Consider the following 12,127-nt stretch of genomic DNA (forward strand, 5'->3'; position numbering starts at 1 on the left):
CACCTGGTTAACTCATTTAATAGTTTACTGGTTTGGACAGGGCAATTTTATAATCTGGTCAATATGATAACTAATTTATTACGCCCGAGGTAGGAGTATTAGTCAGACTTCCTCATGACGCCATTTGGGTGCATTTTGTATTGCTCTTTGGAATCATTTTGAAAAAAATGATTGTATACTGCTTTGTAACAACTTTGATATTGCTATTCACGTAATCAAATCCATCCATTGTCCTGAAGCGCTTATCCTCACGAGGGTCACGGGCAGTCTTGTCTGTCACCATTAAAAAAACTAAACAAAAAAAACAATTAGGAGCGGCCATTCCGCCTCTCATGAGTGTGTTAGGAACGTGGGAGGAAACCCACGCAGGGAAGGGGTGAAAACATGCAAAGCCCACACTAGATGGCCGGCGATGGCATTGAACCCTGCGCCTAATATAGTATTGCGCAAATGAAGCATTCACCGACAGCTTCTCCAAAGGCCACCGCACTAGTGTAGCGTAAAAAAGAAAGACGCAAAAAAAGTCATTTCATGCAAACATCAGGCGAGCAGGGGCTCCACCAGCCATCATGCGCACATTCTACCGTGGCACCACTGAGAGCGTCCTCTCCAGTTGTATCGCTGTGTGGGGTGGTAGCTGCACTGAATACAACATGAAGGCCCTGCAGCGCATAGTGAACACAGCTGGGAGGATTAGATGGTGCTTCACTCCCCTCCCTGAAGGACATTTACACCTCCCGTCTCACCCCCGAGGCGACCACGATTGTGTGTGATGTGAGTCACCCCGCTCACACTTTGTTTGATCTGCTGCCCTCTGGGAAGAGGTACAGGAGCCTGCGCTCCCGCACCACCAGACTCACCAACAGCTTCGTACTCCAGACTGTTAGGATCCTGAACTCTCTGCAGGGAGTCATGACTGTTCTTAATGAAACAGTTCAATATGATTGGGCTGTTCATTTCGGGCTCTCGGCCACAATTCATGTTGAGAAGGCCATGGACACTCCTTGCAGTATCCTCTGATTTCAATGTAATTATTTGAGACCAATGGATAGACAGACAATTATTATTTATTTATTTATTTATTCATTCATCGCTCTTATATATTCATTGTATGTGCCTTCTTGTTTTTACGTTTTGTGTTGTTTTCTTGAATGTTTTGTTTGTCCGTGGACCTATATAATATAATACATATATATATTTACTTTGTAATATGTCTTGTCACCGTGGGATAATGGGAAAAGAAATTCCGATCTCTTTGTGTGTCTTGGCATGTGAAGAAATTGACAATAAAGCAGACTTTGACTTTACTGCTACTTCTACTACTACTACTAATAATAACAATGTAAAATAATAATATCCATCTAATATTAATAACAATAATAGTTATGATAATAATGGCATCCCTTAAAGTCGGTGTCATTATCCCATTTATCCATGTTTATCAGGGAGACTGTTTTCACAATTTGTACTTATTTTGTTTATATAAGTTGTCGTAAAAGCAAAAACCTTTGGTTCTCACAAAACCCTCAATTGTCTAACATTACCGTCTTTCATCCCGCTTGTAGAATTCAAACTACCTAGTCGTATTTAGAGAAATGTTCAAAAATGGTGGGCATCAAATCCAAATCAAAGGCAAAACAAACTACCGTTTTCCCATGTATAATGCGCAAAATTTAACTAATTTATTGTCCTAAAATCTGGGGTGCGCATTATACATGGGTACAATTTTTTTTTTTAAATCCGGATATCATACGGAGGCCGCCATTACAGATGCACTTTCTTCTCTGCTGTTCACTTCAAACACGCTCCATACGAACACAATGCTCTCGTATCAGACGCTTGCTCGATCACCTGCTCGTTTGCTGTTACAATGTACCCTACACAAATCCGAAACATTTCTTCACTATTGAGTTTGCTAGCCCATGCGCAGTGATACTGACCGGCAGAATAACATCCGGTTGTTCCCAAAGATGATCTTTTTTCTGAAATAATTTTACGTTTACGGACTTAAGTAGGAGTCAAAATTTGGGTGCATATTATACAGGCTTTTTTCCAGCATCAACATGCCATTTTTAGGGTGCGTATTATACATGGGGGCGCATTATACATGGAAAAAAACGGTAAGTGCTGCTTTTATGCTAACAGAATTAGCACCACGTTGTTGGCGACAGGCAAGAGAATGAAGGGCAGACGAGCTTTTGTTTCTTTTGGTCTTGGAACCCAGAAGATGACCTTTACGTACTGACACCCGAACTTGTGTCCTCCTCCATCTTCTGCGGCCACTCAAGCGAGGACGAGTTGATTTCCTTTCTGTCCGTCGCCAGGGAAACGGCGAGGAAGCAAAGTCTTTTGTGGTCCCAGACTCGTCTGTGCTTCCTTTTGGGCAAGTTCTGCGCCGCCAAGTCCAAATTCAGCCAGGCCCGGGTCTATTTCGAGGAGGCGCTCGGTGTTCCCCGCGATACTTTTGCCGACGTCAGGCTGCTGGCTAGCATTTATTCCAACCTGGCCGCCATTTATCTTCTGCAGAGGAACGCGGAGCGCTTCTTTGGCACGTCCGAACGACTGGCGGCCTTATTAATGGGAACGTCGTCCTGCCTGGAATGTGCGACGGAAAGCTGGGTTCTGCAATATGCCCTCAAGAAGGCGGTTGTGTCTGAAAACACAATGGCCGAAGCCCGGGCTTGCTATCTTCTGGCGATGCACCACTGGACTCGTGAAGAGGCGCCCAAAGTTGTCCCTTACCTGGAAAGGCTGCTTGTTCTTTCCGCTGGGTGTCAGGGAGGGTCGAGCGTCTCCCCCAGTAGAGGCGATCTCGCCCTGGCGAGGCTGCACAAGGAAATGGGCCTCCGCCATCTTAGTATTTCCTCAGCCAGAAGCGCACTGCTGCGTCCTGCGGCGACGCTGACAGACGGCCTCGGCAGCCTGCTCCTCGTGTCGCGCTTCTGTGTGGACAACTCCTTCCCAGCGCACATGGCTACGTATTTGCACGGGTGTCTCTCTTTGAGCGACTGTCAAGGAGGACGATTCGTTTGGAAGCGCCGGCTGGCCCTTTGTCTGTCGCAGCTCTTGTACCAGCACGGGATGCTCGGCCACGCCATCCGAGTCGTGCGCAAACTCATCGATGGCGCCCCTCCCTCTCCAGACGTGGCTGAAGAGAAGAGTGCCCTCCTCTGGCTGGCATGGCTCCACATTCACAATGTTCAACCCAGCGCGGGACTGCGCGTCTTGGACTCGGTCTTGGCAGCTCTGCCGGAGTACTGCGCCACGCCGCTGGAAGGTCTTTGGATTTTGGTTCCTGCTTTTGACCAAAACCCGAGGGCTCGAGTCACGTGACACGAGGTCCCTGGATTTTGGTTCCTGCTTTTGACCAAAACCCGAGGACTCGAGTCACGTGACACGAGGTCTCTGGATTTTGGTTCCTGCTTTTGACCAAAACCCGACGACTCGAGTCACGTGACCAGACGAGGTCCCTGGATTTTGGTGACTGCTTTTGACCAAAAGCCGAGGACTCGAGTCACGTGACACGAGGTCTCTGTATTTTGGTTCCTGCTTTCGACCAAAACCCGACGACTCGAGTCATGTGACCAGACGAGGTCCCTGGATTTTGGTGACTGCTTTTGACCAAAAGCCGAGGACTCGAGTCACGTGACACGAGGTCCCTGGATTTTGGTTCCTGCTTTCGACCAAAACCCGACGACTCGAGTCACGTGACACGACGAGGTCCCTGGATTTTGGTGACTGCTTTTGACCAAAACCCGACGACTCGAGTCACGTGACACGACGAGGTCCCTGGATTTTGGTGACTGCTTTTGACCAGAACCCGAGGGCTCGAGTCACGTGACTCGACTCCAGCCAGGCTCGAGTTTCCGAGTCCCGTATCAAAGTTGGACCACATGTCTTGAGTGTTAACTTTTTGATTGGCGTCCAGGGTTGGTGCTCAACATGCGCGGCGTGGCTCTCCGTTGTATGGGTGACCTTCGCAGGGCGGCAGAGAGCTACCACGCCGCTATGGCCATCTGCCAGGAGAACAAAGACGTGCCCAACCGAGCCATAGCGCTTGCCAACCTCGGTAACTTATCTGCTTATCAGCGTGCGTCCGACGATGACGGGAGTGGAATTGCAGTAAACGACGTGGCAATGGTTTCTCCTCCCAAAGGCCTGCTGTGTCTCAAGGCCGGAGCTAAAGGAGTCGCACAGAAGCACCTGACGGAGTCCGTGCGGCTCTTTTCCTCGCTGGACGGAGGGCACGAGACGACCTTTGTCGCCGTGCTCCTGCGCCTGGGACAACACTGGGTGAACGAGCGGCGGATGCATTTTGGGAAAGGATGCTACGAGTGGGCTTTGCTGCTGGCCATCAAAGCCAACCTCCCAGACTGTAAGTTGCTAAAAAGAGGACCTTCTCATCCCCAAAACGAGACATGAATTCCGACTACGACAACATCAGATCATCCCCATGTTAATATTTGCCAGGCCAGCTGACGGCGGTAAGACGTCTGTGCCACTTTTATGAGTGGGAGAGTCCGGACCGGGCCCGGCGCGTCATCTACAGCCGGTACCAGGTCCGACTGCTTCAAGGGACGCCCGACCGAGAACGGGAGGGTGACACATTGGAAGCCATCAGCCAGCTCTTCCTCTCGCTGGCCACGCAGAGGTTCCCCACCCGGTTCGAGCGCTTGACGTTCACGTGTGGAATTCTCCCAAACGTGAGCTCCCGCATCATCACGTAGGGCCTATCGCGCGGCTCTCGACCACACCAAGAGCAGCCTGGCTATTTTCATCGACCTGGGCCTGAGTGAGAAGGAAGCGTACGGATGGCTTCAAGCTGGCAAGATCTACCACCTCCTCGGCCAGGCGGAACTAGTGGAACTTTACGTACAGGTGCGGAGTACAGCTGCCAGCCGGCCCACGACATCACCAGCATTTTTCTGTCCTCTGATTTGTTGGTCAGACCCAAATGCAAACAGGCACTAATTGGCATTTTGGGTCGAATGAGATGAATTTTGTTGAATTTATTTTTGTCTTGTCGAGCTATGAAGATTGATTCCAAATTGCACTGTGGATGAGTGAAATTTTGTTTTCTGGCACACATTTTTTGTCTCATGTGGTGGGCAGGTCGCACAGGATGTGGCTCTGAGCACAGGAGACAACAAGTTCATCTTGAAGATGCAGGAAGCTGCTGGAGATATCTTCTTCAACAGCCGCCATGATCAAGACAAGGCTATCATCTACTACAGGGTACATGCCCCCAAAACAATGCTCGCTCGCTCTCGCTCTCTTTACTCCCGGCTCTCTCTCTCTCTCTCTCTTTACTCCCGGCTCTCTCTCTTTCTTTTCTCCTGGCTCGCTCTTATTGCTACGTGAGTCCTCAAGTTAGGCAGGAATACCCTTGCAAAAATTGAACTGCGATATTGCCAGGGAAGACTGGGATACGTGCTACAAAATGGCGTTAAAGCACCATTTTTTTGTATCAATGTGCAACCTCTCAATTAACTGTGGTTCCTTGGCACCAAGGTAGTGCAAAGTCATCTTTTTATTACTTTGGCCTGAGGACAAAAACAGAACTAGCGAGTTTTGGACAGGTAGATAATGGATTGGTTGAATTTGGTAGCTTTGCTCATTCGTTGTGTTCGGTGCCTGCCCTTGACGCAGGATGGCGCTCTTCCCATGGCGGACAGGAGCGGCGCCGTTTCCAGCAGGCTGAGGCTGTGCAACAAGCTGGCAGAAGTCATGTTCCAACTACAACTGTACGGAGAAGCCTTGGAATTTGCTCACAGCGCTCTGGAGATCAGCGTCAAGCTAGGTAGGAACCAGAGATGGGACCAAGTCACACATGCAAGTCTCAAGTGAGTCTCAAGTCTTAACCTTCAAGTCTCAAGTGAGTCTCAAGTCTTAACCTTCAAGTCTCAAGTAAGTCCCAAGTCATTTTTTTCTTGGGCAAGTCAAGTCAAGTCCTTAAATAGGTCAAGTCAAGTCCAAGTCAAGTCCTTAAATAGGTCAAGTCAAGTCACCTTATTATTGCCATTTTACCCGCAGAATCTGATCTTAGTAACGTGAAAAGACAAGATACAAGTAACTTTAAGTAACCATCATTGTCCAATGTGTCTAACGGTTAGTAATTTTGCACTACCGTCTGACGTTTCTGTGCACTAGTAGAACTACTTTTTGTTACTGGTGAGCTGAAACTTGTTGACACCTGTGTCCTGTTAGTTGGTAGCAGCAATTGCACTGGCATAGCTGTTTAAGACTTATGACAATAATTTGGATTTGCACTGTAATTACTGATACTCAGTAAAATACACCATGGAATCAAAGAAAAAAGACATTACCTCATACAATGATTGACAGCTCAATCTAAACAAATGAACGTCTGCCGACAGTGTCTGACACATTTGAGTTGCAAATATGAGAAAATAATCTGAAAGAAGAAACACAGTAAAGAGCATGAGAAACATTTCATGTTTCATCTGTAACATCTGGAGACACCCGAGTTCTATAAACTTCAAACGGACAAAGTTTGAAGTTGTCGTCTGGCTGTCTGAAATGTTTCTGTTGCATACCTTGCACTGTGCGCTGTCCGTCTTTTGCCGTCATAAAGGTAATTCCGATAGCCGAAGGTACCGCTCCCGCTGACGTGTTTGTGCACGTCTGATATAAAGGGGCGTGATTCTCCAATAAACACGTGAGGTAGGCAGAGAGGGCACGACCGATTGATTGACAGGGTAGCGATCCAATCATGACAACGCCATTCTCAGCCTGCGCTCCTACCGTGTTATCGATATTACTTTTTTAAATGTATTATTAATTTTGTATTCAAACTGAAAACATAAACTAAATAACACGGAAGTCATTCGAGTCATTGTGTCTCAAGTCAAGTCCCGAGTCTTTAACTTCCAAGTCGAGTCTCAAGGTTTTTATATTTTTGTCAAGTCAAGTCACAAGTCATCAAAACAGCGACTCGAGTCGACTCGAGTCCAAGTCACAGTGACTCGAGTCGACTCGAGTCCAAGTCACAATGACTCGAGTCGACTCGAGTCCAAGTCACAGTGACTCGAGTCGACTCGAGTCCAAGTCACAGTGACTCGAGTCGACTCGAGTCCAAGTCACAGTGACTCGAGTCGACTCGAGTCCAAGTCACAGTGACTCGAGTCGACTCGAGTCCAAGTCACAGTGACTCGAGTCGACTCGAGTCCAAGTCACAGTGACTCGAGTCGACTCGAGTCCAAGTCACAGTGACTCGAGTCGACTCGAGTCCAAGTCACAGTGACTCGAGTCCCCATCTCTGGTAGGCACTGCCTGCACGTCTTGCTTATGGCAGCCCACATGGCACTGGTCCAAGTCCTAGTGCATTTCCATTTGCGCAAGGAAAGGGTCTGATGTTAGATTTGCCTCTCGTGGCTCCGTGCAGGTGAGGTCCTGAACGAGCGAGTGGCCTACCATCGTCTGGCCTCCTTGTACCACCGTTTAGGTCAGTGTGAGCTGGCTGAACACTACTACCTGAAGACTTTGAGCCTCTGCTGGGCCCCTCTGCAGTTTGACGAGGAGGCCCTCTACTACGCCAGGGTATACCGGACCTTGGGGGACATCCTTTTCTACGATCTGAAGGTACTGGACTTTTGGACTCAAAGTGTGATTGTTTGGCCAGGCAGCGGGGCAAGCAAAGAATGAAGTCGGCAAGTATTTGCTGCATTGCATACAAATGAAAACATGACCAACAAGGCACCCTCACCCAAAGAAATGGGTATACTCAACGTAACGTCAAAAAGAAAGCATTTGATTGACTTTTTTGGTCAGAGTTACTTTTTGTTTTCTCCAGGACCCTTTTGACGCGGCAGGCTACTACCATCTTGCCCTGGCCGCAGCCATGGATGTGGGCAACAAGAAGTGGCAGCTGGTGCTGTGCACCCGCCTGGCCACCCTCTACCACAACTTCCTCATGGACCGCCAGCTCTCGCTTTCTTTTTACAAGCGATCCCGAGGCCTCGCCGCGGAGCTCAACGTGAGGAGGATGAACACGGCTGCGGACCGCGCCGACGTTCCAGTTTACTAGGTGCCGCCAGGCGACTGCTGTCTTTGAGTAATTCTGCACTACCGTCTGACGTTTCTGTGCACTAGTAGAACTACGTTTTGTTACTGGTGAGCTGAAACTTGTCGACAACTGTGTCCTGTTAGTTGTGCCAGTTAACCTTAGTAGTAGTGGTAGCAGCAATTGCACTGGCATAGCTATGATTCTTTTACTTTTTGTAGGGGTAGGGTGGAAATATGCCAAGGGTCTCTCTGAAAATACTCGAGTCAGTTAAAACCCACGCAAGCACGGGGAGAGCATGCAAACGGGAGAGCGGAAGAAATGAGACGTCTTGGGTACAGAAATAATCATAACTCAGTTGCCACGCTCTTCCCATGAGACATTTGCTCCGACAAACGAGTGCAAATTGGTTGGAAAAATAGCCAAAAGAGCGCAATCCTTAATGACTTGCGTGATGAAGTAACTATAAGGATAAACGAGATGAATTTTCAAGTAATAAAGTGTCAGTTCTTGCACTGGGTTCCGCCAATCAGGTCTCCCCTTGTCCCTGTTCCTATCGCCTCCTTCCCCCAAGTGAGGAGTTGTACAGGTTGATGGCGTTTAGCAGTCTATTGGTCCCACGCTTGAGGAGGAGCAGGCTCCCACTGAACAGGCTCCTCTGAATGATGCTAGCGTTATTAAATCAAAGTCAAAGTCTGCTTTACTGTCAATTTCTTCACATGCCAAGACACACAAAGAAATTGAAATTACGTTCCCACTATCCCACGGTGACAAGACATAGTACACAATATACATACAAGTAAACAACACAAAAAAATAAAAACAAGAAGGCACAAACAATGAATAAATAAGAGTGATGAATAAATAATAAATAAATAACATAATAAATAAGAGGAGCAAAAATGGAGCAAGTGTGCAGACAGCAGACAGTCAGAATAGAGCGCAAACTAACAGCCTGGAGTATATTTTTAATTTATGGCACATTTGTAAAACTGCTGTTATGTCTTGTCGAAAGCCAACCAACTTGATGCTTTACTAGCATTCCCTGAAGGGCTAACGCCTTAGTCAAGAAAGGTGAGTGTAATTGATTATTAGAATTCAAGAGTTTTTTATTCTCCATGTTTGAGCGTGCCAAACAAGGAATTTGACGATTCGCTGGTTGTTTACTGTTGTTCAAGTGTAGAAATAAAGACCGTTTACAAATGTCAAAGAAATGAAAGCGTCCGTGTGCTTGCAGGCTTTGTGACGTGTGTGACGGTCACATAGCGCGTGGGCGCGGCCTGTCTTGGGGGTAGTCAAACAAGTCGTTTGAGCTTTCTTCATCCTTTGGCCGTTTTGACTTCATTCGCCTACTTTCGGTGATTTTGTGAGTTTGCGGACGGTCTCTTCTACTTTCAGTGACTTCGTGAGTTTGCGGACGGTCTCTTCGCCACTAAACATGTGGGAGCGACTTACCTGCTTTGTCATCATGATCAGTATCCACTGGACGTGCGCTACAGGTCAGAAACTTTCATCACTTGATTGCAATTTGGATGGCTTTGAGCTCCGCGTAGAGTGCAGCCAGGCGTATTGTTTTACTTTCTTATCATGTATCATTGAGCCATCATTGGATTGTTAAGAAGCCCCGTGTCATTATTTCAAGAATCATTTGGCGGCTGATGTGTCCTTTTGGATCATTTTCATGTCAAACTCGGCTTTGTGGGTTACTGTTCTGTCACGAGAGCATGGGACCAACTTTACTTTGAAATGATCAGCTACTACCGTTGAGTCAATTGAACGCCGACCTTATCATATAGTCGCCATATTATTATTATTATTATTTTCAATACATTGGATAGAGATGTCTAAAGCAGTTCACAAACTATCAACCTTGTGAATGAGTGTAATAAGGCGAAATCGCCAGCAGATGTCGACAGTGTCTTGGACGAGAGCATCCAGTGTACAAGTTAATAATGAGCCCATTTTGCAGGATGTAAAGTTGTAATAAGCGTGTTGCATTTGCCGAAATAAACAAAATCAAAACAAGTTATCCCGTTATCGGCGTTGTAAGACCATGTGGTAACTTGAACGTTTTATTCTCATCATGATCGAGCAACATAAAAACGCTCATGCTGCTCTTCTTACATTGGATGACGTGTCAATTGAAGTGATGCTAAAACATAGAAATGCTCATGCTGCTCTCATCATTGGATGACGTGTCACATGCTTCGACGTTATTTTCCTCATGATCGATCGAAATAGAAATGCTCATGCTGCTCTTCTTAATCGTTGGATGACGTGTCAATTGAAGTGATGCTTAAACGTTATTTTTATCGTGATCGATCAACATAGAAATGCTCATGCTGCTCTTGTCGTTGGATGACGTGTCCATTGAAGTGACGCTAAAACGTTATTTTCATCATGAGATCGATCAACATGCTGCTCTTGTCATTGGATGACGTGTCAGTCGAAGTGATGCTGAAACGTTCTTTCCTCATGATCGATCAACGTAAGAAATGCTCATGCTGCTCTAATTCTCATTGGATGACGTGTCAATTGAAGGGTTGCTAAAACGTTATTTTCATTATGAACATAGAAATGCTCATGCTGCTCGTTGTGTTTATACGGAGTAGAAATGAACGCTCGTGCAACTTTCTTTATTCAGCAACTGTTTATTCCTCGCTTACTCGTGTGTAACATAGCAGTACAACGCCCCTGGCGCACCACAGCGCCCCCACGCGTCCACGTTATGCAAGACCTCCAATAACACACTATATAATATTATAGTATCAACATACTACAATACCACACTGCTATTCTTATCATTGGACGACGTGTCAAGTGAAGTGATGCTAAAACGTTATTTTCATCATGATCGATCAACAGAGCCTGCACGCGCGCGCATCTTTTGTCATTGGGTGTCATTGGACGACGCCGTGCGCCGTCACTCACGAGCTCCGAGGTCATTATATGAAAATGCACTGCCGAGGCTATTATCAATGTGATAACATTTTTCAACTTGAAGAATGACAAAAATACAACATAAAGAGGCATTAGATTTCATGTTTTAAAAAAAAGTTTGTCAACCTAGTCAACCTAAATTTGTTGTTAGGTTTGTAGTCACAAAACTCAATGCCGTTAACAAGGAGTAGCCGATCAAAAACCTCATCAAAGAGACATCAATAAACACACAAATCCATATGATGATTTATTTATACAAGACCTACTTACGAGCAAAGATGATTTGTCTTTGCGATTGATTTTGCCAGCCTTATCTTTCACAATCGGGACAATATCGACTTGATTAAATTTGGCTCGAATCGAAAGAAACCCCAGAAAAACAGATGGCTGGTATTGTTTTCCCATTGAAAATGGTCAGTGCTCAGCAGATAACTTGTGGGCACCACATGCCTGATTTCTTAGGCTTGATAACAATATGGTTGACTTCCTGTACAGAAAATAGTCACACGCTCCTGTTTGTTCTGTTATCGCACACAAAAAGAACTTGCGACACAGTTCCAAATATTTCTGCCGTGAGTGTTCCATTTGCACCATCTAAATGTGTTTTCAAAGAATTCACTTAGTAGTAATTCATTTCTTTTTCGCAATGAATTTCTCTCTCAAAAATTTCATTTCTTTTTCTCAGTGATATTCTTTGCAAAATTCAGCCGGACTTTTACGAGAGACTCTGATTTTCAGTGCGTGTTCATCTGAATATTGCATTTGCCCCTCAGAGTCCATTCGAGGCCCGTGCTTATTCGGTTAACCTGACTTGAGCCCGCAGTTTAAAAGCCCTTCTTCCCCATGAAACCCCTGCACTGCTCAGCCCAGCCTGGCTTGGCTTTGTACTTTGTCATTTAATTCAAGGACACGGGCTTCCTGAGATAAAAAGAGTGGAGCGGGGTCCAACTGTTCCAATGTTAGTCAATTGAGTTGCCTTGTGCTTTAGCACCCCCCAGTGGTGAAATGTGCGATGACCTGATTTGGGCTTACGTCATTGGTCATCAATTTGCCACACGTGCGTGACTGGTGGGTGGGGATCGCTGATGGTGAAGATGAAGTGCTAACACTGAGTTTGAGTTCGATTCATTTTGTCTCTCATAGTACCTCTGATGAAAATGACAG

The 12,127-nt window shown here is 46.3% G+C and overlaps 1 protein-coding gene across 1 annotated transcript; it reads left to right on the top strand.

The window, feature by feature from the left end:
- The first annotated feature begins 2,107 nt into the window (after positions 1-2,107).
- LOC119129699 (SH3 domain and tetratricopeptide repeat-containing protein 1-like) lies at positions 2,108-8,442 on the top strand. The gene is made up of 10 exons (XM_037263077.1): positions 2,108-2,120; positions 2,225-3,277; positions 3,929-4,069; positions 4,157-4,375; positions 4,471-4,651; positions 4,728-4,878; positions 5,113-5,235; positions 5,650-5,800; positions 7,406-7,602; positions 7,814-8,442. Exons 1-10 carry the CDS (start codon positions 2,108-2,110, stop codon positions 8,045-8,047), a joined length of 2,463 nt encoding a protein of 820 aa, XP_037118972.1. The 3' UTR covers positions 8,048-8,442.
- The last annotated feature ends 3,685 nt before the right edge of the window (positions 8,443-12,127 follow it).

This window comes from Syngnathus acus, chromosome 10 (assembly GCF_901709675.1).
Source record: "Syngnathus acus chromosome 10, fSynAcu1.2, whole genome shotgun sequence".
Classification (NCBI taxonomy): Eukaryota; Metazoa; Chordata; class Actinopteri; order Syngnathiformes; family Syngnathidae; genus Syngnathus; species Syngnathus acus.

Coding starts and splice junctions, on each gene's coding strand:
- LOC119129699 (XM_037263077.1), top strand. Junction 3,278..3,928: donor CTGCGCCACGCCGCTGGAAG/GTCTTTGGATTT, acceptor ATTGGCGTCCAG/GGTTGGTGCTCAACATGCGC. Junction 5,236..5,649: donor AGGCTATCATCTACTACAGG/GTACATGCCCCC, acceptor CCCTTGACGCAG/GATGGCGCTCTTCCCATGGC.